General features: G+C 49.6%; 1 protein-coding gene across 1 annotated transcript in view; it reads left to right on the top strand.

Annotated features, from left to right (window-relative positions):
- LOC100565343 (uncharacterized) overlaps nt 1-27809 on the top strand; it is a 290729-nt gene that overhangs the window by 176224 nt on the left and 86696 nt on the right. Inside the window, exons 13-18 of the mRNA XM_062966504.1 lie at nt 10478-10518; nt 13498-13576; nt 18594-18668; nt 18970-19189; nt 26253-26480; nt 26613-26754. Coding sequence (XP_062822574.1) covers nt 10478-10518; nt 13498-13576; nt 18594-18668; nt 18970-19189; nt 26253-26480; nt 26613-26754 — 785 coding nt within the window. The remainder of the gene's footprint in view (nt 1-10477; nt 10519-13497; nt 13577-18593; nt 18669-18969; nt 19190-26252; nt 26481-26612; nt 26755-27809) is intronic.

Here is a 27809-nt window from a genome sequence, read left to right as displayed (position 1 = left end):
AGGAATGAAGAAGGAATGAAGAAGGAATGAAGGTGAATGAGAGCCTTGCAAGGGAGCGTTGCCGCCAAGCCTCACTGGAAGCAGGCATTTAATGAAACCTTCCTGTTCCAGGGAGGACGGATACGTCTCAGGCTGCAAAAGGCATTGCTGGGATGAGCCAACAATGTGATGCGGCTGCTAAAAAAGCCAATGGGATTCTGTCCTGCATCAATAGGGGAATAGCGTCTAGATCCAGGGAAGTCATGCTCCCCATGTTCTATTCTGCCTTGGTCAGACCACACCTGGAATCACACTGTGTCCAATTCTGGGCACCACAGTTGAAGGGAGATGTTGACAAGCTGGAAAGCGTCCAGAGGAGGGAGACTAAAATGATTAAGGGTCTGGAGAACAAGCCCTATGAGGAGCGGCTTAAAGAGCTGGGCATGTTTAGCCTGCAGAAGAGAAGGCTGAGAGGAGACATGATAGCCATGTACAAATACGTGAAGGGAAGCCATAGGGAGGAGGGAGCAAGCTTGTTTTCTGCTGCCCTGCAGACTAGGACGCAAGGGAACAATGGCTTCAAACGACAGGAAAGGAAGGAGATTCCGTCTGAACATCAGGAAGAACTTCCTCACTGTGAGAAGGGCTGTTCGGCAGTGGAACTCTCTCCCCCGGGCCGTGGTGGAGGCTCCTTCCTTGGAGGCTTTTAAGCAGAGGCTGGATGGCCATCTGTCGGGGGTGCTTTGAATGCGATTTCCTGCTTCTTGCAGGGGGTTGGACTGGATGGCCCATGAGGTCTCTTCCAACTCTACTATTCTATGATTCTATGATTCTATGAAAGGGGAAAGGACTGTCGCGGTTGTGGGAGGAAAGGGGCCATCGAGATGGAACAGAGCCTTCCTCTCTTTGCCAGCTCCCCAAAGCACCGCCCTGCACCCCCCTACCTCTGGGGCTCAGTTAATGGGGTAGGAAACACTCGTTATATCCCTCCCTCTGCTTGAGACCACAAGCATTCCCTTGTTGTCCTGGTCCAACTGGTGAGACCATGGACCGTTGGGAGATGCGGCCGTAGAAGAGCCATTGGGCATGCCCAGTCCGGCCGTTCTTCCACCCGATCCATCATCTCTGCTAAGAGAGACTTCAATCTCAACAGGGAATGGGCTTCTGTGCTGAGCAGGAACCGGCCCAGAAAGGTCCCCCCCCCCCCCACAAAGTGCCATCCCAGGTTGCCCCACTCGTAAAGTAGACCCATGGACTCCGTGGTAAGATGCAGAGCCAATATGTAGGCAAAGCCCATGAGTGAAATGGGTGTAATGTAGAATTACTGTAGGATTACGGTAAATGGGAGGAATGTCATCATCATCATCATCATCATCACCAGTAATATCCCACCGTTCCCCCAATAACGGAACTCAAAGCGGCTTACAAAGTATGCATCCTGTGAGTCCAGTTTTGGCAAAAGTCCCGTCTTAAAAGACCTAATTCTTCTTGCTCTGGATCTGGACGAGAGAAGCTGCGGAAGGGCGAAGGGTGGTTTTCCTTGCTGAAGTAGTCAGAGAAGAAGGATAATAACAACAACAACAACAATAATAATAATAATAAACAATAGACATTGACAAAATTACGATCTGCCACCCTGCTGGGATCTGCGCGCATCATCCGAAAATACCTCACACACAGTCCTAAATGTTTGGGAAGTGTTCGACTTGTGATACGAAATCTATCTTGCTTGCTGTGTCAGACTATGTTGTTGTGTCAATAATAATAATAATAATATTAATAACTTTATTTTTGTACCCCGCCTCCATCTCCCCGTAGGGACTCGGGGTGGCTAACATGGGGCCAAGCCCAAATAACCACTAAAAAAGGAATAAAATACATACAAAACAAATCAAGCATCATCAACAAAAGTTTAAACAGAATAAAACATCATTGTGAACCTCATTTAGGGGAATAATGTAATAATTAAATAAAAACCGCCATACAAAAGCGAAGTGATAATTAAAATGATGAGAGAACTGGGCAAAGGTACAAGGATTCCCATTTCCCCGCTGAAGCCCACCGACTCAGGGTCCAGTATCCAGCTAAGCAGTTTAAACCGAGCAGCAGGTGAGATGAAATGGTTGGCAAAAAAAAGATTTGTTTTGCTGCATGGGAGCAATTCTGTTGATTGCATTACCAAAGCTGCCACGTGTTGTCTGCGTGTGCCTGCGTGTGCCTGCGTGTGTGTGGTTGTGCGTGGGGTCTCCTCCTCCTCCTCCTCCCTTGACTCTGACTTGGGGGCCGTGCCTGTGTCCCTTCTCTTCCAGCTCCCTCCTGCACGGATGCACACCTTGCCTTGCGGGGCAGCGAGGGGCACCGACCTCGGGCGCGTGGGCCATTATGAGAGAAGGAGCCCGAGTGGCCGCTGATTATGTACGCTGCTAACGGAGGGGTCCAGAGGCCAGGAGATGCCGCAGCGGTCCTCCTCGAGAAGTCTCTCCTGACGCTCTTTGCCTGCCGGCTCTCCGAGGAACAGGAGCCCCGACCGTTGTTTGGGGAGAAGATGAAGAAGGTCCTCCAAGGCCCGGCCGGCGAGGTCTCCCTGGGGCAGAACCACCACCGCCCACTCTCCCCGGTCGAAATAGAAGCGGACGCCTTTGTCTGCGGGGTCAAGAGGACTCCCACCGGCCAGGACTTCCCTCACGTCCAGCAGAAGAGCGGCAGGGCCAGCAAAGGCCAGTGGTCAGAGGAGGCGGAGGAGGCGGCGTGGCTGGCCTGGGATGGCTACCTCAACGCGCCACGGGTGGCCGCTTCCATCCAGGAGGTTCAGCGGGACCTGGGGAAGGTGGCCGAGCGCCGCGCTTTGGAGAGCCCCCACAAGCGAAGCAAGAGCCCCCCGAGCCCTGAGTCTCAGACTCCCGGCACAGACTGCAGGAGGGGCGCTGAGGAGAGAGAAGGGCCCCGTCTCCCCAGGAAGAACTCAGGCCACGCATCCGGCCGGTACAAGCCCAGGGACCGTTCTGCGGACGTCATCGAGTACATCGTGAAGGAGCTGAGAGGGATCAGCCGCATCCAGAGCGAGATCGCGGAGCTCCAGCAGCACCTGACCCTGATCAAGGGCTCCGTGGATGAAGTCTCCAGTTGTGTTGACACCGTCCTGAGTGAGATCGAAGGCCTTCAGAACAGCGGGGGAGCTGCAGGCAAACGTCCTGCAGGAACCAGGGCCCGGAAGCCCCTCTCCAAGACCCCCGGCCGGGAGCCTCTCCTGTACTTCTATGGCATCCCAGAGCAGAAGGGGGAGGACGCCAAGGAGCTCATCTGGAGCTTCCTTTCTAAGTATTGCTGCTTCAACGGCATCCAGTGTGGCGCTTACGTCAAGGAGGCCTACCGATCCAGCACAACAGGGGGCGTCCGATTGTCCCCCCGGCCTTTGGTTGTGAAACTATCTGATGACAACCAGCGGGACATCATTCTCCAGAAGTCAATTCTCTTGCAGAACGCAGGGGTCACCATTGTGGCCGGAGGGGAACCAAGTCTCCCGAATGGCCAGCTGGACCATGTAGTCCAGTTGGAGGGCTTGCCATCGCCAAACTGCTGGGCACCTGGAGCTCTTCAGGGCAGCGGTGGTGTGAGAACGGAGGGAGACGGTCAGATCCGACCGGAGCCAGATTGGGTTGGGCGTGAGGAGGCCATCCAGGAAACTTGGGGTGGAGGAGAGAGGTCAGGTCCCCCACCAAAGCTCACCCACTTGACCCCTGAGCTTGGCAGTCGGGGGCAAACATTTAGCAATAACAAGGATGCTTTGCACAATGGCAGCACTCCTTCCTCCTGCACACGTGGTGCTTCCGCAAAGACTCCAGAAGGCCATGGGCCTGAAAACTGCTACGAAGGGGGGTCCCTGCCCTCAGCAGAACACTTACACCTCCCAGACAAGGAGCCCATTGCATCCGAGGGAGGGGAGCATGGGTTGGAGGTGGCAAGTGCCCCCCAAGAGAACACCTCCCCTGCGGAGGAGGAGGAAAAGGCCGGGGGACTGTTGACTCCCGCCGAGAGCGAAACGGACTGCGAGGCGGCCTCCACGCTGGAATTCCTGAGCCCAGAGCAGGGCAGCCTCCTGGAAGAGGCCCCGCCGGCAGCGACCCTTCCTCCCGCCTGCGAGGTGGCCGTGCGCAAGCTGGTGGGCAGCAGCGAGACCCTGAAAGATATGATCCAGATCGACCTGAACGAGCAAGACCCGGCCGACCAGGTCTTCAGGGACGTCTTGGAGAATTCCCAGTACTTCCTGGAGCATTCCCGGGAGAGCATCGACCTTGTGGACATGCGGTTCTACACCAACAAGCTGGGCAAGGCACTCAACCACTTCCGCTCTGCCCTGCAAGTGGTCTTCCACAAACTGGAGACCGGTGACCCCGAAGTCCTCCTTGAGAGCGAGAAGGGCCTCCGCAGGGGGAGCGAGCCCGCCCTCTGCAGCTCCGGCCGGCAGAGCCGCATGGACTCCTTGGCGGAAAGCCCTCTGAGTGTGTCTTCCGAGAGCCAGGCCAATACCACCCTGAGCAACGACAGCGTGGGCTCACCACCCAGGGCTGCCCCATGTGCGTCCCAGGACACCCCAAAGGATGACAATGATGAGGAGGATGTCCCTGGCCCCGAACCAGGCCCCCCTTCAGATGCTGGGGTCTGCGTGGAGGAGGTGCCCTCGTTCTCCGACCCCGTTTTGCCTCCCAAAGACTCCGTTTTGCCCCCCAAAGACCCCGTTCTGGCCCCTGAGGAACCTGATTCAGCCTCTGTGCAGCCAAACGGGTGCCGGCCCATGAGCCTGGAGAAGGTCTGTGCAGAGACCATATATCTGAACAAGTGCATCAACAACTTCAAGAACGTCCTGCGGGAGAAGAGGCAGATGCGCCGGCGGCTCTTGAAGGATCTGGCCCAGGAGGCCAGCTGGGCTTCCTCTGCCGAGGAGATCTACTCAGGTACAACTCGGTGTAAACAGGTTCGCCAAAAGGGCCTGGCCGTGTGGCCTAGTGAGCCCATCCATGCATGTCAGAGGGTCTCTTGCTTGGGAGGGAATGTTCAGCGATGGGTGGCCTCATTGCCTTCCTCTGAAATAGAGCCTCCAGGCTCTGGTCTCCCTTGCAAGTCCCCCATCCAAGCTCCAATTGTCCAAGTACCAGGTGCTGCTATTTGCACCTGAGACCCCATTGTGGACAGGCCACAGTCTCACGGCTGCCTGGCTTTTGTGGCCCTGAGCCAGGACTTGTAAGCCAGCCTCCTTTCTGTAATCCTCTGAAATTAAAATGAAAGCTGCAGGCTCCCAAAAACATTCTGGGTAAATTGTGAGCTCCTAACATATATTATGGGAGAGTTCTGGGTGTCACAGAAGATTGCCGATGGTAATGAGCGGCAGTCAAAAGAGAGCGGTTCTCGTGTGGTGGGGAAAGTGGGCCAATTAGGGATGACTCCGGAAGATGGGGATGCTCCTGCGCCTGCCCTGTGGCCCGGTCACGGCGCGTGTAACCCGGGTCTGTATGAAACCTGGCACAGGGTCGGCAGCGCTTTGCCCCAGCGGAGCGCTTCCCCGCACCCGTCCAGGAAGGCTGCGCGAAATGCGAGGCACAAAGAAGGCGGGGCCATCTCTCTCGGCGGCGCTGATTGGCAAACAGAGGCCGGTCCTGATTGCAAGGCCCCGCAATCATTTTCGTGCCGTGACTCAAAACAAAGCAAAACAAGCCCTTGCCAATCAGCGCTGCCTCCCGCTTTGGGGGAGCTTGGCACTCTTTATCCTTATTCCATGCGCCTTTCATTTGGCACCAGAGAGTGACACAAGGAGGAGCGAGGGAGAGCGGCTGAGAGCGAGCCAGCTCTTGTAGCATCACGTTGCCCGAGTTGTCTTTGAAGGCAACAGATGGGAGGCGAAGAAGACGAAGCAACAGCAGGAATGTTCCCCACCTGTTCATTCTGTGGCATGTGGATCTGTCTGTTGTACATGGTGCTCGTGTGCGTCTTTGGAGTAAGGAATGTGAGGCTGAGAATTGAAAGGCGGGGCAGGGGGAGGCCAGTAGTGAGAAAGGGACCTGCCCATCTCCCCAAGATCTGAGTCCCTTTCTGACCACCGCCAAGCCTTGGCCAAGAAGAGGCCCCTTTGCTGCCCTGAGGTTGGATTCCTCCGCCCCGGCCTGGTCCGCATGACCCCTTGTCCCTTTGCTTTTGGCAAAACCTCTTTGGAAGGCAAAGTGGAGTGTGGCTTCCCTCCTGGTCATCATAATAGTGTCTCCCTGTTGAGCTTAAATCATAATGAGAGCCAGTGTGGCATTTGTACTGCAGCCTTGCATCTCTTCTGCGGCATAATTGTTTTTGACATATAAGGCTACTCCCCCTCCTCTGCCATTGTTTCGGTCTCCGGAGCATTGGCAAAGGCCAATGCGCTCTGAACAGAACTTGCTGAGAAAATACCTCAAGGCAGGGTTGCTGTAGGTCTCAAGCGCCTTGAAGGCTCACCACAGCCACGTGGCCAGTCCAGACCTCCCCTTCATGTTGAAGATGAGTGGTTGCCATGTGCTTTGGTTATTTATTTATTTTCAACGAATCCATTAATCAATATGTTTTGTCTCCCTGCGTCTCCATGTGCAACCATGCCTTATGAAGGGGCATCCAATATTTTATCTGGTCGCCTCAGTCGATCCTGTTGTTTCCTCTTCCTTGTTTGCACTCGAGAGAGAGAGAGAGAGAGAGAGACCATCAAAATGTTGTTGAAGGCTTTCATAACCGGAATTGCTGGGTTACTGTGAGTTTTCTGGACTGTCTGCCAATGTTCCAGAAGCATTCTCTCCTGACTTTTCGCCCATATCTATGGTAGGCATCCTCAGAGGTTGTGAAGTCTAGATGTGGGTGAAACATAGGGAGAGAATGCTTCTGGAACATGGCCAGACAGCCTGGAAAACTCACAGCAACCCACCATCAAAATGTTGCACTGAGACACAGCCTCTTAATACGAGGGCTATCCACAAAGTAGGTTACATTTTGGATTTTAAAAAGGACAAAGTATAGGAGAAATAATTTACCACATGCAGCTGAAAGACACATCCCAATAATACAATCTCATGTAATCCCCATTGAAATCTAGGCATGTCTCATATAGATAAATGAGTTTGAAAAGGTCTGCCCCAGTAAATTCCCTGCTTGTGTCCTCAGCTCTTCCCCCTTCTCCCTTCCTGCAGCGGAGCCAAAACGCTGTGCTGCCAGCCACGCCCCCATTGTTGGAAACGGAGGAGAGAGGCAGCAAATGTACTGGGGCAGACCTTTTCAAACTCATTTATCTATCTGAGACGTGCCTAGATTTCAATGGGGATTACGTGAGATTGTAGTATTGGGATGTGTCTTTCAGCTGCCTATGGTAAATGATTTCTCCTATACTTTGTCCTTTTTAAAATCCAAAACGTAACCTACTTTGTGGATAGCCCTCGTATAAGTGCATACAGTTCCTGTGAAATCATTGAAGCCTGAGCCGGAATTGGTGGCCTTTTCCTCTGCAGGCAGTTTGTTGTGATTGGGGCTTCGTGGTGGCCATTTAGGGGACTCCGGAAGGGGAAAGCCCTATGGGCCCTTGGAGGGGACCCGGGAGACCCCAACCCCCTCTCCCTTTGCACTTTGGGGCCCTTAGTATGCCAATCAAAACCCAGTAGTTCCTAGTGAAGCTGAAGCATTGGGTGCTTGAGGGTGGGTTGGTGGGGAAATGGTTCCTGTCTCGTGGGCCTGAGGAGTGGGCCTTGCTGCGTGTGCAATACAGCAAAAACTACGTTCTATTTCAAGGGAGGCAATGGAAGTGTGTGTTGGCTGAGTTTCCTTGCTAGAAGCCTTAAGGCGCATGGCGGTGCGCAATGGGAGTGTTGGGGGCTCCCTTGAGACATGGGATGATGAAGAGGGTCCCAGTCCCACCCTCATTTCATGGGCTCGGCTATATGTTCCAGGGGTTTCATTGAGAACCCTTCTCTGCTTTCCGTCAACAAGTCTGCCGTTTGCTTCTTTCTTGATCCGGAAGAAGGAGACCGTGCGGACGGGCTGGGCTCCTCTTGGCAAAGCCCGGCTTGGCGGGGGGAGGGGGGGGAGGCCTGTCCCGTGCTAACCAACCGTCTCCTTCCCTCTCCTTCTTTCTTTCTCTCTCCTCCCTTTTCCTCTTCTTTTCCTCTTTTGCAGAAGGAAGTAGAGCAGAGCTTCAGGTTATACACTACTTACTGTCCTTTGCGTGTCTCTCTGCCTTTGGCCTCCGTCCTCACGGCGGTGACGGCGGTGTTTCTGCATGACGCTCCGTGCACACGTGCCTCTCCCTTGGTGGCTTTGGCTGGGCACATGGGACCCCTCCCCACCCCCACCCCACACCCCATCCCTGCCTTAAGCATGGCCTGTGTCACTTGGGAGGAAGCGCAGATGATGCGGACGGTGGTGCTTTTGCCTGTGTGTTTGTGAGCGTGGGCAAAAGAGGACGGTTTCCGCTCCTGTCTGGCCTATCCTTCCTCTCTGTTTCTGCAGGCGCTTCCTGCCATTTCTAGCCATGACATGCATGCAGTTTGTGTGAATTGGGCTGGGGATTCTGGGATCAAGAGTGGAGTGGATTCATGGTGTGGGGAGGAGGAGGAGGATGCAGCAGCGGTGGAGCTGCAATATTGGCCAGATGACGCCTTCATTACATGGATCCCAATGGGGTGGAAGTGGCAAAAGAGGGAAGCCAAGGGCGGGCAGGCAGGCAGGCAGCTGTCATGAATACTTTTTAAACAAAGGTTCTTTTTATTGCAATTTCCAGTGTGAGAGGTAGATCAGAACTTTTACACAAACAATGACATTGAGCACACAGAGATACAGATTCTAGGTAACTACATTAGATACAGAAACAACGTACAGTTACATTGGGTAACAAACAGACAAAGGTGGGTTACGTTTTTGCTCAGCATTCACACACACATACATGCATTTATCCTCATGCATACATCACAATTTCTCCATTCTTCCACCTGCATTTTGGCCAGACCCTGCTTTCCCTGTAGCTTGCCAACGCATAGTTCCAAAACATCTAAAATGCTTCTAAAACACCAAAAAAAAAATGACTCCACAACACAATCCTTTCTCTTTTCTTGGGAAAAGACGGTCAAGTGTCCATTGCAGATCTGACACTCCAAGGCACATTATTTCTCTCCTTCGCAAGGAGCAGAACATGGCCGGTGAACAGCGTCGCTGTCTGTCACATTTTTGGATTGTCATAAGGTCTTTTATACAGCAATATTTCGCAGACGTTGTCCCAAAGTTGTAAATTACTGACAGACGTTTTCCATCCTGAAACATCCTGGCTCCACCTCAGTTTCCCGACAGATGTTGACTCTGTGTAATTGGTGTTGGTAACGCAAGAAGCTTTGTGTTGACTTCCTTCTTAACATTGTAAACATTTCCTTAACTTAAAAGAGCCATTGTCTCTGATTAATGTTAACACGTTGTTTTCCCCCTAAATTTCATCAACGTCAACAGTTCATCATTATCACAGTTCTTATCAATGTCAGCAGTTCAGCAACTTTTAGATGCAGTTTCTGAGTGTAGTTGTTTTCCAGATATCAGTCTTTTAGAATGCTGTCTCCAACATTATTAGCTCTCATTTATTCATTTATTTATGGGGTTTATTTATGGTTAAAGGATGTGGCTGCGTGGCTGTCCTGGTCCCTGCACACTTTCTTTCCCCGATCCTTGTCCAGGATGGTGATGCCTCCGGAAGTGCGTTGCTCCCTGTGGGGTTGTTGCTTTGGTGTTCCACATCCCGTGGCACCTTGCTCTTCCGTTTTGCATTCACCCTGCTTGGAAAACTCTCTCACGTGTCGCGGATTGACCCTTGCTTGCCGCTGAAGCTCCCTTCCCTGCCATCGCTGCCTTTCAACCTTTTTGCATTGGCTTCAGCTATTTCCCTTTATTTACTTGAAAAAGAGGAGTTTGGTCAGAGTAGCCATTGTCAAAATATGAAGGTGGCGGTGGCCTGTGTCTGGGTTGAGTGTTGTTCCTCGGTTGGGTTGTGCTCATTCGAACAGCATCCCGGATGCCGGGCTTTCTGTCTTCCTCTGCTTTGAGGCTTCAGGGCCAGAGCCCCTCGGAGGTTACTTATGGGTCGTGTGCCTTCTGCAGGTTCCAGGGGAGCAGGAAACACGATGGCAATGGTTGGCCTGACGGTTGCGTTGTTAATTTTGGGTGAATGGTCCTTGAAAAACGATGTCTGCAGAAATGTTGTTATGAACATGGGGATGGCTCTGTGGCCCTGGACTGGCTTGGGTTTGTGGGCCTGACCCGTAGCCTCCCGTGGGGCCCCTCCCCACGTGTGAGCCCTGCCCGCATGCGCTGCGTCCACTGCGCCTCTGTCCCGGCCTCCGAAGGCATGGCTGCCCCTTCCTCGCATGAAATGCCTCTCTCGCCCGCTCCAAACTCCGCCGCTCTGCATTAAGCTTTGCCCAAAATGACCCCTTTGTCTTCTTTCCCGTCATTTCAGGGCCAGGACGATGGAGACCCCTCAAAGTCACCGTGGCTCAAAGGAGGGTAAGTGGACCTGGGGGCCTCCGGGGTGTCCCTGTGCATCCTGTAATCCATGCAGTGTTGTCGAAGGCTTTCATGGCTGGAATCGCTGTGTTCCTGTGAGTTTTCCGGGCTGTCTGGCCTCGTTCTCTACTGACGTTTCTCCCACACCTGTGGCAGGCATCCTCAGAGGTTGTGGGGTCTGTTGGAAACTAGGCCAGTGGGGTTGATTTACAGTAGAGTCTCATTTATCCAACATAAACGGGCCGGCAGAATGTTGGATAAGCAAATATGTTGGATAATAAGGAGGGATTAAGGAAAAACCTATTAAACATCAAAGTAGGTTATGATTTTACAAATTAAGCACCAAAACATCATGTTTAACTACAAATTTGACAGAAAAAGTAGTTCAATACGCAGTAATGCTATGAAGGAATTACTGTATTTATGAATTTAGCACCAAAATATCATGATGTTTTGAAATCATTGACTACAAAAATGTGCTGGATAATCCAGAACGTTGGATAAGTGAGACTCTACTGTACCTCCCTGTGGAATAATGTCCAGGGTGGGAGAGAGAAAGAGCTCTTGTCTGTTGGAGGCAAGTGTGAATGTTGCCATTGTTGTAATTAATCACCTTGAGTAGCATTGAATGGCCTTGCAGCTTCAAGGTCTGACTGCTTACTGCCAGGGGGAATCCATTGTTGAGAGGAGTTAGCTGGCCCTGATTGATTCTTCTCTGGAATTCTTCTGAGTGGTGTTCTTTATTTATGGTCCTGATTTTAGAGGGTTTGTTTTTAAATACCAGTAGCCAGATTTTGGTCATTTTCATGGCCAGCTTACACCTCCAAAAAAGGCAGGGGCACGGCATCTGCCTCCCACTTGCCTTGCCTTCTCTCTTGGTTGGCTTTGTGCCTCCACAAAGAGGTTGGAGAGGAGTGTCGGAAGCATCGCTTCCATGTAACTGGAGCTGACAGAGTAATTGGCAGGCGGAACCCTTGCTGGCGCTGGGGACGTCAGGGCCGTTTGCTGTGGTTGTCTCTCTCTGTCCCCGTTGTCCTCCCCTCCCACGGCTCATGGGATTCACTTCATTGCCCCCCTTCCCTTCCCAAAATGCCCCTCTTGTTTTGGAAAAAACGATGCCACGACCTTTTGGGAAATGGAAATCTCCATAACCTTTCGAAAATGGCATTCGTTACCATTTGAGGAAATCAGGAATCTCACCAAGAAGAGCTAAAAACATGCTTGAGTCAACCTTCTCCTTAGTGGCAAAGATTCACTAATAATCATGCAAGGCAATGAGGTTTCTCATTTGTTAGACTGATATACCTAGATACCTCTTTGAACTGTTGCTGCTGCTCAGTCGCATAGCCGTTTCCCACTCTTCGTGACCAGAACTGTTAGGGACAAACATACACACACTCACACATATAGCAGAGTCTCAGAAGTCTTCTTTCAGTTGCCCAAAAACATCTCCTCTCCCTTAAAGCCTCTTGGTTTAAATTGTGCTCTCAACAGACCAAAAGTAAGTAGACTTCTTTAAAAGTAACATAGTTGGTTTACTCACAAACTTCATATATTCAGCATACAGGTGCTTTGCTTATCAGTCCAGTTACAGATAGAATTTGAAGTAGTTTCTCTGTGTAGGTAACACAGGGCATCTTATTCATAATCTTGACCATCCAAAGTCTAAAGCAGAGGTTCTCAATCTGTGGGTCCCTCCCCAGGTGTTTTTGCCTACAACTCCCAGAAATCCCAGTTTACCAGTTGTTAGGATTTTTGGGAGTTGAAGGCCAAAACATCTGGGGACCCACAGGTGGAGAACCACTGGTCTAAAGCACCTTCCTGGTCTGAGAGTCTAGTAGAGTCTCTTCTCTGAAGCCTTCTGTTTCAACAGACTTCTAAAAGCAGGCTGTCTTTACTGGCATCTAAATTGAACTGTGTCTAAAGTGGAGTCTGAGTCCTGAACAATCCCAGATCTGGTCATATGGTCTGCAGCCCCTCCTACAACATAGAGTTAAGGAAAAACTGCATACCAATACACACAGATACAATCTGAACTCTATATGTAACAAATAACTAGTGGAGACTTGAAGAAGGGTGGTATTTCCAACACTTTGCCCTTAGGATGCCTCCCCCAGGGCTCACGGCATGCCTTCTTGGAGGGGGTGCGGTTTGTGTGCCTTTCAGTTGCGTGTTGACCCATAGATTTCCAAGGGTGCTCTTGTTGGATATCATCCTGGACTACACGTCTCGTCTATTAGTTATGTAGTGAATAGGTTAGAATGAGGGAAACCTCTCTCTATATATTCCATGCATGCCTAGATAGGCCTTTGCTGGTTTCTCTCTTCCTTTCCTGTTTTACATCCACTCCCCACATTGTTGATATTGTAATGTGAACGCTTTAGGTATGAGGCAACTTCCTCTATCTAGATTGGAATGTTAATTGCCCCAGAAGGCTTGGACCATTCAGCCAGGCATATCTCTCTTCTTTGTCTTCTAACTAAGAGAGACACATTTGGCCACTCTCCTAGGCAAAATGTAGCTATCTAGATATCTTTGTTATTTTTACCTGCTTACCTTCCTTAGTGCTAGCTTAGACAGCTAGTTAGCTCCAAAACCTTTTCTATCTACAATGGATTTCTTTTTACTTCAATAAATACTTTTTGAACTTTCAAGGAGACTTTTGCAATCCTTTGCCATCCTAGAAAACAAAGGCTTCTCCATTCTCACCACATGTAAGCTTTTTCTGCTCATGAATCGTGGTTCTGCCACTCTAATATATTTTTGAGGAATCACCCCTGAAAGAGGGTTATTTTTGAGCCTAACAGCTCATAGATTCCCAACAGCTCTTAAGCAAATTTAATTTCCACAGGTGGTCTCCCACCCAAGCCCTGGCCAGAGCTGACCCTGCTTAGCAGCCAACGCCCAGGGTGGGGAGAAAGGGGTGATGGGGTCCTTGTGGTCCTCCTCCGCTGACCCTTTCCTGTCCCCTTCTTGCAGCCCACCCGGGGGTCTCTACGGCATCGACAGCATGCCGGACCTGCGCAAGAGGAAGCCCATCCCGCTTGTCAGCGACCTGGTGAGGAAGGGGAGGGGAGGGGGAGGGGGGAGGGGCCCCCTGAACCTGAAGGCTGGAGAAGGAAATGTCTCTTAGGGTGAACGTGCCAGGTGGACATTTGGGTTCCTTTGTTTCTGCCAAGAACAGTTAGATGGTGGGAGGCACACGGGACCCCTGCCCTCTCCTTCAATGAAAAAACGAGTCATATTAAAATTTCTGCTCATACGAAGGGCAGATATTATGCAAAGAGGGCAAAAGGAACCTCTTCTCAAGGCATTATTACTACAGTCTTGCAGAGCTTCTTTCTGAAGCAGAGCTTCCCAAATCCCCCAAATCTGGGCGATGCAGTTCTCAGAAACGACATCTCCAAGGCCTTTGGAGGCTTTTCCTGGCCTCCGTCTTGACTCTGTTTCCAGGAGGAGAGATTTCTTGTCTGTTGCAAATGCCTCACTGTATGAGGCTCCTGGGTTTCAACTTGCACCCAGTCCCACCCTAGAAGCGGCGGGGTCCTTTTCCTCCTCCCAGAATGGATTTATTGGGGACGTTTCGGGTCTTATTTTGGGGCTGACTTCCGAGATGCCGGCTGGGGCTTCAAGAGGCCCAAATGACACCTCTGCCCGGCCCTGCTCTTCGGCACTACGTTTCCCAAAGGGCCCCGAGGAGAGAGGGGGGCAGTGGGGTGGGCATGGGAGCCCCTTCCCAAAATGGGTCGTTCATTGTGGGGAGTGAAAGTGTCCCCAAGTGCAGCCTTGAAAGGCCTTTGTGTGCGGAAGAAGGGCCAGGGAGCGAGGTGAGTCTGCACTAACGAGGTGAGTCTGCACTAACGCATGATGATTAACCTGTCTGTCGCGCTTCTCTTGTACGCTGGCCTTGCCTTCCCACAGGCCATGGTAAGTGAGACCAGCACCCCAATGCTCCCTCCCAGTGCTCCCCACGCCATGTCTGTGAACCCACCCCCCATAAAGCCCATCCCTCGCCTCCCGGGCATCGCTTCCCACAGCCTGGTCCATGGCAGGCTCTCCCCTCCCTCACCTACCCCCCCCCCCCCCCGAAAAACACTTAGAGAACCCACAGAGGAAGGCTTGCGCAGAGGCACGGACCTCGCCACCCTGGGCTGCTTCTAGCGTGAGCCTCCCTGCCTCTCCCTTCACTGTTTCCAGCCGGGAAAAGCTGGTGCCGCCGCCGCCGCCGCCGCTCCCCGTTGGGCCCAGGCGCTGGATGGGGGGCCATGGGGCACAAGCCAAGGGGGGTGGGCAAGCCTGTCATGAATACTTTTTTATTGCAATTACTACTTTTTTATTGCAATTTTTAGTGTGAGGGGGTATAGCAGAACTTTTACAGAACAGCAAAGAATGACATTTGGCGTATAGGCATGTTGATGTGTGTCGCGCTTACTTCAAACGACCAGCATGAACACAGACCAAAGGTAGCTGCTATCAAACAGGATCTTTATTGAAGAACACACACGACTTGGCAAAGTCGAGAATGACATAATGTTTACATGCAACCTTCTTTATTACCTTTGTCACAACGTCACACCACACGTAAATATCATCACCAAAACCCTACCCCACGTGTCACTATCGTCACTACAAAACAAACTACTCATTAAAATTGTTTTGGTTTCTTCTCCTGAGTTTCCCATGCTTCGTTGGCAGGTGTCCGTTGGAGCTGTAGAGGAGTGTAACTTGTTATGGCTCCGATTCAAGAGCTTGTAAACTCAGCTCTTGGAATCGGTCCCATGACAGATGTGTGAGAGGCTAATTGAGACTTATTCACCTTTTCCCGTCTCAATTCCTCTCCTTCCGAAGACCTGGCAATCTGTCCAGTCTCACGAAGAATAAAAGTCTCATCAGTCAGTTGTCAGCCGATCCCAGCGGTTCAGAGCTTTATTGAAGATATTTACAGCCATGTACACAAGCGCAGCTAACACACATGTCCGGCAGAATTGATGGCGACTAGCAAAGAAGCTAGTAATATAAAGATAATATAATATATAGTAATATAAAGATAATATAAATATAAGGGATATACATGTTGGAAATAAATAAATAAAAATAAGTAAGCTAATCAGTGATACTTGTCACCTCCCACATTCCATTACCAGTGACTTATGTCTGGTTGTGTAGTGGAAGCTGAATCATGTTACTCTATGCACTTAACCCTTCCTCTGCTGGAATGCTTACTGAAGCTCCACACACTTACTTTAACAATGAGTGAACATTTCACACACTATATAAACCATTACTGTGATAAGACATACAGATTCAATGCAACTACATTGGATTCCTCAACCTATAGTTACATTGGCTAACAAAACAAACAACCAAAGGGGAGTCACCTTTTTACTCAGCATGCACATTTATATACACATTCCGTCATCCTCATACACACATGCGTACCATTAATCCATTCTTCTGCCATGAAGGACACCTGTTAGGACAAGACTGCTTCCTTGCAAATCTGCCAAGGCACAAAACTTTTAAAACAAACCAAAAGAACATGACTCCAAAACGCACTCCTTTCTCTTCCCTTGAGAAAAGGAGGCCAAGTGTCCAGAATTCTGTCTTCCATTGCAGATCTGCATTCCCAAATACACCGTCTCTCTTGAGCATGGCAAGTGGACCAGATTCTTCTGGTTTGCCACAAATTTTGGATTGTATTTGTCACGCCCGTCAGTTGGGGTTCTGAACTTGCAACCCCCTTTCTTCGGTCATGATCCTTACAATTATTTACCCATTTTCACTTGAGAAATGATATAAAACTCTGACAATAATAAAGTCTCTTATATAGTACTAGCTGTGCCTGGCCATGCGTTGCTGTGGCAAAGTATGGTGGTATAGGAAATACCTGACGGAGCTTAGCCTTCTAACTGGCAGCAATTGGATAAAAACAATTATTCCTCTCCCTCTAATTAGGACTTTATTTTATTTTTTGTTGTTGTATGAACGTAAAGGCAAGGATGACAGGTTGTGCTGCTAAGTTTAGTGTTTCTGGGATGTGTAGTTTTGTTGTTTTGTCCTAGGCTGAAATTTCATTATTCTTTTATATATATAGATTTTGCTGATGTTGTCCCAAAACTGTAAATGAATGACAGATGTCTTCCATCCTGGAACATCTTGATTCCATCTCAGTTTCCTGGCAGATGTTGACTCTTAGTAATTGGTGTCAGCAAATGCAAGGAGTCTTGTGTTGACTTCCTTCTTGAGATAAGGAATCTTGTAAACATTTCCTGAACTTAAAAGAGCCATTGTCTCTGATTAATGTAAACAAGTTGTTTTCCCCAAAAGTTCATCAGTTAATCAGTGTCACAGTACTTATCAATGTCAGCAGTTCAATGTCAACAGTTAGTTGTTTTCTAGGCCTCTAGTCTTTTTAGAATGGTGTCTCCAAAATTATTGCATCTTCTTCATTCATTCCTTTCATACAATTCATTCAAAGCATACATCATATTTTTCATTGTGACAAGTTTGGCCCCATCACATGCTCCTGCCTGTGTGTCCATGCGTGGGGCCCCACATGATGGATGCTGGGTCCAGTCCAATGGGGTTTTCCAGCTAAGAAAGTGGATGGGGGTGAATGTGGGGCTGGTGGGATGCAGGCAGGAAGGAGAGAGAGCCGTGGGAAGCAGGTGGAGCAATGGCATGGGAACAGGGGGACAGTGGTCAGTAGGTGGGTCAGAAGGGCCCAAGGATGACCTAGAGATGCATGGAGAGGCCACTCCCTGGCCTTCCCACCCACAGCATCAAGGGGGTGAGGAATGGGGAGAAGGGTTTCCCGACTGTCGCTATCACTGGTTGCTGCCCCTCAAGAGGTTACTTCGGGATATGCCTGGCATTGCTCCTCAAGGCAAGAGGCAGGATTATCTTGGGCCCTTGGATGGAGGGTGGCCATCTGCATCAGGCATGGGCCCACCTGGGCTTTCCCTCCCTCCAGGTGTTTTGGACTCCAACTCCCACCATTCCTAACAGCATCAGGCCCCTTCTTTTTCCCTTTACTTTTCCACTTAAGTGGCTCAGGGGAAAAGGGAAGGGGGTGGAGGCTGTTAGGAATAATAATAATAATAACAACAACAATAATAATTCTTTATTTATATTCTGCCCTCTCTATTTCCCCAGAGGGACTCAGGGCAGATTCCAAGCATAAAAGGCAAACATTCAATGCCCGAACTCAACAACAATACACCAATAATATGTGTGTTTTTAATACTTTTTGATGTAAATAAAAATTAATAAAATAAATCTTTATTCTTATACCCCGCCTCCATCTTCCCGAAGGGACTCGGGGCGGCGTACATGGGGCGAAAGCCCAAGCAAATACAATAAGGAACATAAAACACATCAAACAGCAAAAACCACGTGCAAATGAGAATAAACATTAACATAAAAATAGCAAAAACATTGGTAAAGACATATTAAAATACAGCGATAAAATCATAAAAAATATTAATTTGCTGTGATTGATACGTATTTTATATTGTTGTATTTTGTTGTATTTTATTGTATATTGTTGGGCCTGGTCCCCATGTGAGCCACCCCCTGGGGAGATGGGGTGGGATACAAGAATAAAGTTATTATTATTATAATTATTATTACCCAAAATTGATAACCCAGCATATAAAAACAAATTATGACTTAATAAAAAATGCAACCTGTTATTTCAGTCATAAAACAAGTTGTGGGAGTTGAAGCCCAAAACACCTGGAGGGAGGGCCAAAGTTTGCCCATGCTTGGTCTACATGGAAGGTGTCCATCCAGGAAGACACAGCAGAGGTGGATTGGCATTCTGCAATCTGGCCTTGGCTGACCATCTTGGCCGGCATCTCACATAGTTCAGTTGTAGAACATCGTGACTACACTTTGGGCCTAGAGTTGGCTTCATGGGGAAGGGATGGCCGGTCAATACACCTTCCAAGAACACAGGGTTTCTGGTCCTGGGGGGGAGGGGCTGTTGACCAAGACCCCAGACCCCCCATTCCCGGTCTGCAGGCCTCTTCTTGGTCTATGCCCTAAATAACTGTGGCTCCTGTCGTTTCCAGTCGCTGGTCCAGTCTCGGAAGGCCGGAATCACCTCTGCGATGGCCACCCGAACGTCCCTCAAGGATGAGGAGTTGGTAAGGAGGGGGTGACGGTCAGTAATGGGGGGAGGGGGGTGGGACAGGTGGACGAGGGTCCTGGGGTCCATTGAGCCCTGGACAAAGTGCATTGACCTTTATTCTAAAAGGCTGGGGAGGAACGTCTTTGAAAAGCACAAAACGTGCACTCCCACAGAAAGCCATTACAGGAACAATGGGGTGTGTGTGAGTGGGGGGCACGATCAATTACTTATGGGAACAGGTGCGGCAGAAGCGGAGGTGGAACAAAGCGCCAGAAAGTGCCACAGTTCCCATGCCAGCTTTCCTCCTCCCTTTCCAGAAATCCCACGTCTACCGGAAGACCCTGCAGGCCCTGATCTACCCCATCTCGTGCACGACGCCCCACAACTTCGAGGTCTGGACGGCCACCACCCCGACCTACTGCTATGAGTGCGAGGGGCTGCTGTGGGGCATCGCCCGGCAAGGCATGCGCTGCACCGAGTGCGGGGTCAAGTGCCACGAGAAGTGCCAGGACCTGCTCAACGCGGACTGCTTGCAAAGTAAGGATCCCCCCGTGGCTGGTTCTTCTTAATCAGCCATGAGCAAACTTCGGCCCTCCCAGATGTTTTGGACTCCAACTCCCACCATTCCTAACAGCCTCAGGCCCTTTCCTTTTGCCCCTCCGCCGCTTAAGCGGCGGAGGGGCAAAAGGAAGGGTCCTGAGGCTGTTAGGAATGGTGGGTGTTGGAGCCCAAAACACCTGGAATGGTGTACTCCAAGGCTTAGAAGCACCTCTTACTTAACACCACACTCCAGTCCAGAGTGAAATAGCAAAGCAGATATGAAAAGCAGGTCAGCAAAATAGAATAGAATAGTCAACAGGTCAGAAATAGTCCACAGAATTCAAAAATACAAGACTAGTGTTGCACCTCAGGTTAGCCTCACCTTGCTAAAGACACCAGGCTGCACACAGATCATAGTCTTTTGTAGTTTATTAGGAAATAAGGAAAAGATAGTTCATAAAAGTCAGAAGTTCAGTTCCAAAAGATAGTTACAAAAGCAAGACTGTAAGGACAAATCCATGGAAACATTAGGCATAAAGCAAGGTCCTTAAAAGAAAGCCAAAGTCCCAAAAACAAAGATACATCCAAGCAGGAAAGCAGACTTAGTTCTTGATTCAAGCGAGGAATTGCTTTGACGAAGATTTCCCTCTCAGCAGATTGTTTTAATAGCATGACATGAAGGCATTTCTTTGCCCTTTGCCCTCCCTCTTATTTGCTATTCTGAGGCTTCTACGCAATCCCCGAAATGCCAAACGACGGTCCTGATCTAGAGACGTGGCCTCATTGCTTTCGCTTTCAAGGCTACAGGGCTTGTTAGTGTTATCAGGCTGGAAGCTACTCTCCCTTTCTGCTTCTTGCATCTGAAAACCATGATCATAAACAACATCATTTCTTCCCATGGGAAAGCCTCCCTGCTCCTCATCTCCCACAGCAGGGACATCCTGCACCTGACTCCCATAATTGCCATCAGTCATCTTGAAACTCATCCTGAACCTGAATCCCATCATCTTGAAACTGCATCCCAGAATCCTCATCAGAGTCACACAAAGGCTGAGTCACAACAACTAGCATCAAAACCTAGGAATGAATCCACAACATGAGATTCAGGAAACATCTTTAAACTTGGAAGCATGGAACATGAGCTCAGGAAACATGGAACTAGAAAGCCCTTAGCAGGCTTGACGTGACAAGAGATGTATCCTCAAAAACCAACGTTGACCAGACTGGTGAAAAAAGTCTTGTGGTCTTGCTAATATCGGCAGAAAACTATGCCTTCTCCCCTGAGAAACTGATAAGGACTTTTTGGCTAACAAGTGTCTTGACCAGTGGTTCTCAACCTGTGGGTCCCCAGATGTTTTGGCCTTCCAACTCCCAGAAATCCTAACAGCTGGTAAACTGGCTGGGATTTCTGGGAGTTGTAGGTCTCAACACCGGGAGACCCACAGGTTGAGAAACACTGGTCTTGACCTTTGTAAACTCCGTTGAGCTGCCCTGTGTTGACGAAATGTAAATCTCCTATCTAACTGCTCATTAGACTGAGCACCTGACTGTCCACCTCTGAGCTCATCTCTGCCTCTGACCTTGCTTCCCTAGCAAACTGCCTTTCTGGAATGGCCTTCAGACAGAGACTGCTCAGTTTCAGGGTTTAAAATCTTTTACTGACTCTCCTGTTGGTCTGCAGGCCCAGAACCCCCAGTTTGTAGGTCCAGAATCCCCACTGACATCAGGTGCAGGTACAACCAAAGGCTGAACTACAACAGATGTGTGTGTGTATAAGGCACGTCCAACTTTCTAAACAGCCATTGATGTTGACACGATAAAGGGAGGGACCCCTACCTCACAAGGTTGGTGTGCATTGGCAGACAGCTGGATGGAGGACTAGAAAGCCCTTAGAAGGCTTGACTTGGCAAGAGATGTATCCTCAAACAACAACATTGACCAGACTGGCAAAAAAGCCTTCTGGTTTTGCTAGTATAGATAGAAAATCATGCCTTCTCCCCTAAGAAACTGATAAGGACTCTTTGGCTAACAAGCGTCTTGACCTTCGCAAATTCTGTTGAGCTGCCCTGTGTTGACGAAATGTAAATCTCCTATCTAACCACTCATTAGACTGAGAGCCTGGACGCTCCTCCTCTGAGCTCATCTCTGCCTCTGACCTTGCTTCCCTAATGAACTCCCTTTCTGGAATGTGGCCTTCAGACAGGGACTGCTAAATTTCAGGACTTAAAATCTCTTGCTGACGGACTCTCCTGCTAGTCTGCAGGCCCAGAATCCCCAGCAACATCAGGTTAGCCTGCCGGTCCAGAATCCCCACTGACCTTTGGTGCAGACACAATCAAAGGCTGAACTACAACATGGCAGGCCCAAGTTTGCCCATGGCTGCTCATAATGCATTGGATGGAATCTCTTTGCCTGCAATTTAAATTCATTGCTCTTGTCGTAGTGTCTCCATCAGCTTAACACCCTCTTGCCCTTTCCTCCTCAATGTGACCTCCTTCCAAAGATATAAACAAGACTGTCAGGTCCCCTTCTGTCCTCCAAGACAAACATCCCCTGCAGCCCCCGCAGGGACCCATGGCTTCCAGACCTCTGGCCTTTTTGTTGACCCTTCTCTGGACGCCTTCCAGCTTGTCCATCTCCTTCTTGAACTGCGGTGTCTTAGGGTCAAGCGGTGTGAGCCGATGGGCCGCCTTGTGTCTGGAGCATGACTTGGAGTGGGGAAGGCCGGGAGCCCGGTTCCCACGGCAGGCCCCACAGCCCCCTCCCCTTCTTTTTCAGAACGCTTCTTGCCAAGTGAAGGACACGGACACTTTTAGCCGCTTTGTGGAGGAGTGAGCGCAGCACCTGTTCTGCAGCACAGCATCCACGGCCACAGAAATACAAACCTTGCAGGGGTGTTGTGTGGTTTCCAGGTTGTGCAGGCTCCGCTGGTGAAATGTCAGGAGAAAATGCTGCTGTAACCCGGCTACACAACACCCCAGTGATGCCAGTGATGCAATCTGAGGGGACTCAGAGCAGATTACAGCATATAGACAGACACAGGCAAACATTTAGTGTCTTGTTATAGTAATGGCATACAGTGAGACACAAACACACAGACAAAGGCTTCTCCTTTCATTTCCGGCTCTGGAGGCGCTGCTCATCTCTGGCTCTGAGGGAGGCGCTCTTCTTCATTTTCAAGCCGAGGAGCCTGCGTTGTCCATAGACACCTTCTAGTCATGTGGCCTTCAGGTGTTTTGGACTTCAACTCCCACAATTCCTAAGTCTACCGGCTGTAAGGAATTGTGGGAGTTGAAGTCCAAAACACTTGGAGGGTTGAAGTTTGCCCATACCCTCTATGTATATGTATATATAATGGCTTCCCTAGAAACTAGTCTCCTTGTGGAGAGAAAAGGTGGGGTATAAATAAACATGGTCATCATCATCATCATCATCATCATCGTCATCACACTGTTGTCTCACGTTCAGTTTGTGGCCTTCTAAGATTCCTACATCCCTTTTGCACGAACTGTTTTCTAGGCAGGTCCCCTTCATCCTCTATCTGTGCATTTCATTTTCATTGCCAGATTGTTGTATTGTCCATTTCTCCCTTTGTTTGTTTTGGCCATTTGTCTCTCCCACTTGCCTTTTGGATCCCGATCCGTCCTCCCTCCCATTTGTTCCCACCTGCAGATGTGATCCTCATGCCTCCCATTCTGGCATCCAAGTCACAGGTGAAGATGTGGAATCGGCCGGGCAGGCCCAGGAGAGAGCCCCCTCCTCTGGTCACTTTGGCTTTGGCCAGCCAGCCAACTCCCCCCCCCCCCCCCAGGAGCGTTGTCCAACCCACATCTCACATTTTCCTTTGGGAGACATCGAGGGTGGGGGGTTTGTTGGGGGCCTTCCTGAAAGGGAGATGTGCCGCCCGCCACATCCCTGGAAGGCAGCCATGCGCTCACTTGGAGAGAGACTCGTGGCTCGCTCTCCTCGGATTCCGCTCCTTTGGAAGAGGCCCCGGGAAGGAACGCGTGGCTCGGTGCCACTGGGAGATTCTCCCCCGTTTTGGCACTGGATGCCGAGGCAGGCGACTCTGACAATGACGGTGACGGTGATGAACGCCCGTCCTCGGAGTGCCAGTTTTGTCAGGAGGAACGAGGGGGGGGGCTTGGTTTGCAATCCCAGGCAGACCTATTTTGGGCTCCGAGAACAAATCCTTTGCAGGCGCCTCCCTCCCACCTAGCAGATGTCCTCCATCTACTCCGTCAGCGTGTTTGGGGGGAGACGGGTCTTTCTCCATGACGTCTGTAAAGGAGGAGGAGAAGGATTTCGGGGGGGCTGGCGTGGAGGGCATCCCCGCTTCCGGTGCTCCTTCTTTGGTGCATCTCAATCACTATTATGCAAAATGCATGGCGTTCCCTTCGGACTCTTCTGCGGCTGTTTCAGATGGCTGCACACTATATTGGGATCAGGTTCATGTTCCAAGAAGCAGCTCAAAATGCCAGTACGATTCTAGGCATTATCCATGGGCACCCATCTAGTGTCCAGATGGAGGGAGGGAAGCCCCAGTTCCAAGCTCTTCTTCTTTAGCCAGGCCTCCTCCCCTGGAATAATATGAGGGCTATCCACAAAGTAGGTTACGTTTTGGAATTTAAAATGAACAAAGCATAGGAGAAAACATTTACCATATGCAGTTGAAAGCCACACCCAAATACCACTTCTCAACATAGTCGCCATTCAAATCTAGACACTTGCCATAGCGATGAATGAGCTTGGCAACTCCTTCCCCACAAAACACTGCCGCTTGCGTCCTCAAAAAGTATAGGAGAAAACATTTACTATATGCAGTTGAAAGCCACACCCAAATACCACATCTCACATAGTTGCCATTCAAATCTAGGCACTTACCATAGCGATGAATGAGCTTGGCAACTCCTTCCCCACAAAACACTGCCGCTTGCGTCCTCAAAAAGTATAGGAGAAAACATTTACCATGGGCAGTTGAAAACCACACCCAAATACCACATCTCATGTAGTCGCCATTCAAATCTAGGCACTTACCATAGCGATGAAGGAGCTTTGCAACTCCTTCCCCACTAAATTCTGCCACTTGCTTCCTCAACCAGCCGGTCAGCCCTTATTGCAGCTGCGCAGCGTCGCCAAAAAACTGCATTGCCAGCCACGCCCCCATTGTTGGAAACAAGTGGTTGAGGGTGCAAGCGGCAGAATTTAGTGGGGAAGGATTTGCAAAGCTCATTCAACTCTATGAGTGCCTAGATTTGAATGGGGACTATGTTGAGAAGTGGTAATTGGCTGTGGCTTTCAACTGCATATGGTAAATGTTTTCTTCTATACTTTGTTCATTTTCAATTTCAAAACGTAACCTACTTTGTGGATAGCTGTTGTAATACGAGGGTGGGTCAAAAAGTTTTGCCTCCTTTGTCATAAAAATCGCACAATGAACATATAAGAGCAGAAGTTGCTCTAGATCGCGGCCTGAACTGTCCTCTGGGCAAAACACCATCACCATCCATTTGTACACATTTGCACCATCGTTTGATCCAGGCATCAAAACCATTTTGGAGAAATTCAAGGTCTTTGTGACTCATGATTGTATCGTCATTCAAGTCATTTAACCTTTTACCTGTTTGGACCTCTGAAAGACAACCTGCATGGTTGCAGATTCAATGACTTGAATGACGTTAAAACAGCTTTGAAATTATGGGTCACGAAGCAAGACCCTGAATTTCTCCAAAATGGTTTTGATGCCTGGGTTTCATGGTGGCGCAAATGTGTACAAATGGATGGTGACAATGTTTTGCCCAGAGGACAGTTCAGGCCATGATCTGGAGCAACTTCTGCTCTTACATGTTCCTTCATATCATTTTTATGACACTGGAGGCAAAACTTTTAGACCCACCCTCATATGTCCAGTTCTGGGCAGACTCAAGAAGGAGAAGGACAGGATGGAAGGTGTCCAGAGAAAGGGGACACAAAGGGTCCAGGGTCGGGAAGCCCTGAATCCCCCTGAGGAGCAGCTGAGGGAGCCAAAGGGCATGTGTATCTTGGAGGAAAGAGAGCTGAGAGAAGGGACGTGAGAGACAGGTTCAAACATTGGGAAGGATGTCCCATTGGGGAGGGAGGGAGGAAGAAAGGAAGGGCCAAACTTGTTTCCTGCTGCTCTGGAGACCATGACACACTGGAACAACAGATTCAAATGCCATGATAAGAGTTTCCAGCTAACTGTCAGGAAGAACTTCCTGATGTAACAACAACAACACTTTTTTATATTAAACTCTCCTCCCCAAGGGGACTCAGAGTGGATTATAGCATATAATAAACAGACACAGGCAAACATTCAATGCCTTATTGTAATGACATACGATGAGACAGAAATACACAGACAAAGGCAAAGGCTTCTCCTTTCATTTCCGGCTCCGAGACTGTACTCATCTCTGGCTCTGGGAGAGGTGTTTGTCTCCATTTCCAAGCCGAGGAACCTGCATTGTTCATAGACACCTTCTGGTTGTGTGGCCGGCATGACTGCATGGAGAATCTTATGCCTTTTCCCGCCAAAGCGGTACCTATTTATCTACTCACATTTGCATGTTTTTGAACATTTGGCAGAAGCTAGGGCTAACAGTGGGAGCTCACCCCGTTCTGCGGATCCGAGCTGCCAACCTTCAGCAGAAGGGTTTAACCCATTGCGCCACCACGGTCAAAAATCACGTTGGTTTTCTTAGTTGCTGCATCACACTGTTGGCTCAGGCTTATTTATTTATTTCCCACATTTGTGCCCCACCCTTCTCACCCCGAATGGATCCTTAAGAATATTCTCAGCTTTCTTGAGGCAGCAGGAATTATAGACTTCTTCCAAAGAGGGGAGAAAGGGTTCAACCAGTAATGGTCACCCTCTGGAGCGCCTTCCTATCTTCCTCCGTGCAATAGGGAAACTATACGCAGTAGCAAAGGGTTAGGACCCTCTCTATGGCACAGCAGAGAAAGTCACCAGCAGTTTTCCATCCAATGGTTGGTGGACCTCAGGGTCAGGTCCTCCTCAAGAGCCTCTCTGTGTCTTTCTAAGGAGCGGCCGAGAAGAGTTCGAAGCACGGGGCGGAGGACCGCACGCAGAACATCATCATGGCCATGAAGGACCGCATGAAGATCCGGGAGAGGAACAAGCCGGAGATCTTTGACCTGATCCGGGACGTCTTCAGCGAGAGCAAGACCACCCACGCCCAGCAGATGAAGACGGTCAAGCAGAGCGTCCTGGACGGCACCTCCAAGTGGTCGGCCAAGATCACCATCACCGGTGAGTGGGCGAGCGACGGGGGGGCCCAACTGGGGTGGGAGTGGGGTGGGCGGGGTCTGGGGGGCAGAGCTGGGGCGGGAGTGGTCTCTGCGGGCACTTGGGCTGAAATGCCGCTCTTCCCGCCTTGGGCAGTGGTGTGTGCTCAGGGCCTGCAGGCCAAGGACAAGACGGGCTCCAGCGACCCCTACGTGACGGTGCAGGTGGGCAAGACCAAGAAGAGGACCAAGACCATCTTCGGGAACCTGAACCCCATTTGGGACGAGAAGTTCCACTTGTGAGTACCCTTGGGGCAGGCTCTCTGTGGCTTCCTTTCCCATCCTTTCCTCTTCTTGTGGTGTGTGAAGTGGTTCAGTTGAAAACAGCCAGATAAAAACAAAGTCGTAAAAAGGTGGGCAGGAGCTGATCATACGAGTAATGATAATAAATTCAAAATGGTATTAAAAGCCATCAGAATGACATTCAAAATTATATTAAAATGCAACGTGGCAGCAGACTGACTGTCAAACAGCAAATTAATATCCTCAGCTGCAGAAGAGATAGCGGCAGAGAACAGGCAGTTGGGAGGCTTCATCCTCAGGGTCTTCTGAGATGGTGATGGGTGTCTTTATCGAGGAAATCATAGTCTTCTGCTTTGGTCAGAACTCTTCACCTGGAATAATAACCCTGTGTCCAGTTCTGGGCAAAGCAATTCAAGGAGGAGGTGGCCAAGGTGGAAGGGTCCAGAGAAGGGCCACTGAAATGGTCAAATGGCTGGAAACCACCAATCTCTGAGGAGCAGCTAACAGGGGATGGTCAGCTTGGAGAAGGAAGAGGAGGTTGAGAAGAAGGGAGGTCATTGCTCTGTTTGAGCATCTAGAGCAGGGGTCCTCAAACTTTTTAAGCCAAGGGCCGGTCCACAATCCTTCAGACTGTTGAGGGGCCAGATTATCATTTGGAAAAAAAAATTCAAACAAATTCCGATGCATACTGCACATGTCTTATTTGTAGTGCAAAAACAACAACAACAACAACAAGAACGATGAAAGAACAATACAATATTTAAAAATAAATTTTTTAACCAACATACATTTATCAGGATTTCAATGGGAAGTGTAGTCCTGCTTCTGGCCAATGAGATAGTCAAGTTAATTAGGGTTGTTGTTGTTGTTGTTGTTGTTGTTGTGTGCCTTCAAGTCATTTCAGACTTTGGGCGAGCCTAAGTCTAAAATTTATTTATTATTTATTTACTGCATTTATTTACTACATTTGTATCACACCCTTCTCACCCCAAAGGGGACTCAGAGTGGCTTACAAATTATATGTACACACAATATATTATATTATTAGCAT

This window comes from Anolis carolinensis, unplaced genomic scaffold (assembly GCF_035594765.1).
Source record: "Anolis carolinensis isolate JA03-04 unplaced genomic scaffold, rAnoCar3.1.pri scaffold_21, whole genome shotgun sequence".
NCBI lineage: Eukaryota > Metazoa > Chordata > Lepidosauria > Squamata > Dactyloidae > Anolis > Anolis carolinensis.
This window is presented reverse-complemented; position numbering and strand designations above follow the sequence as displayed.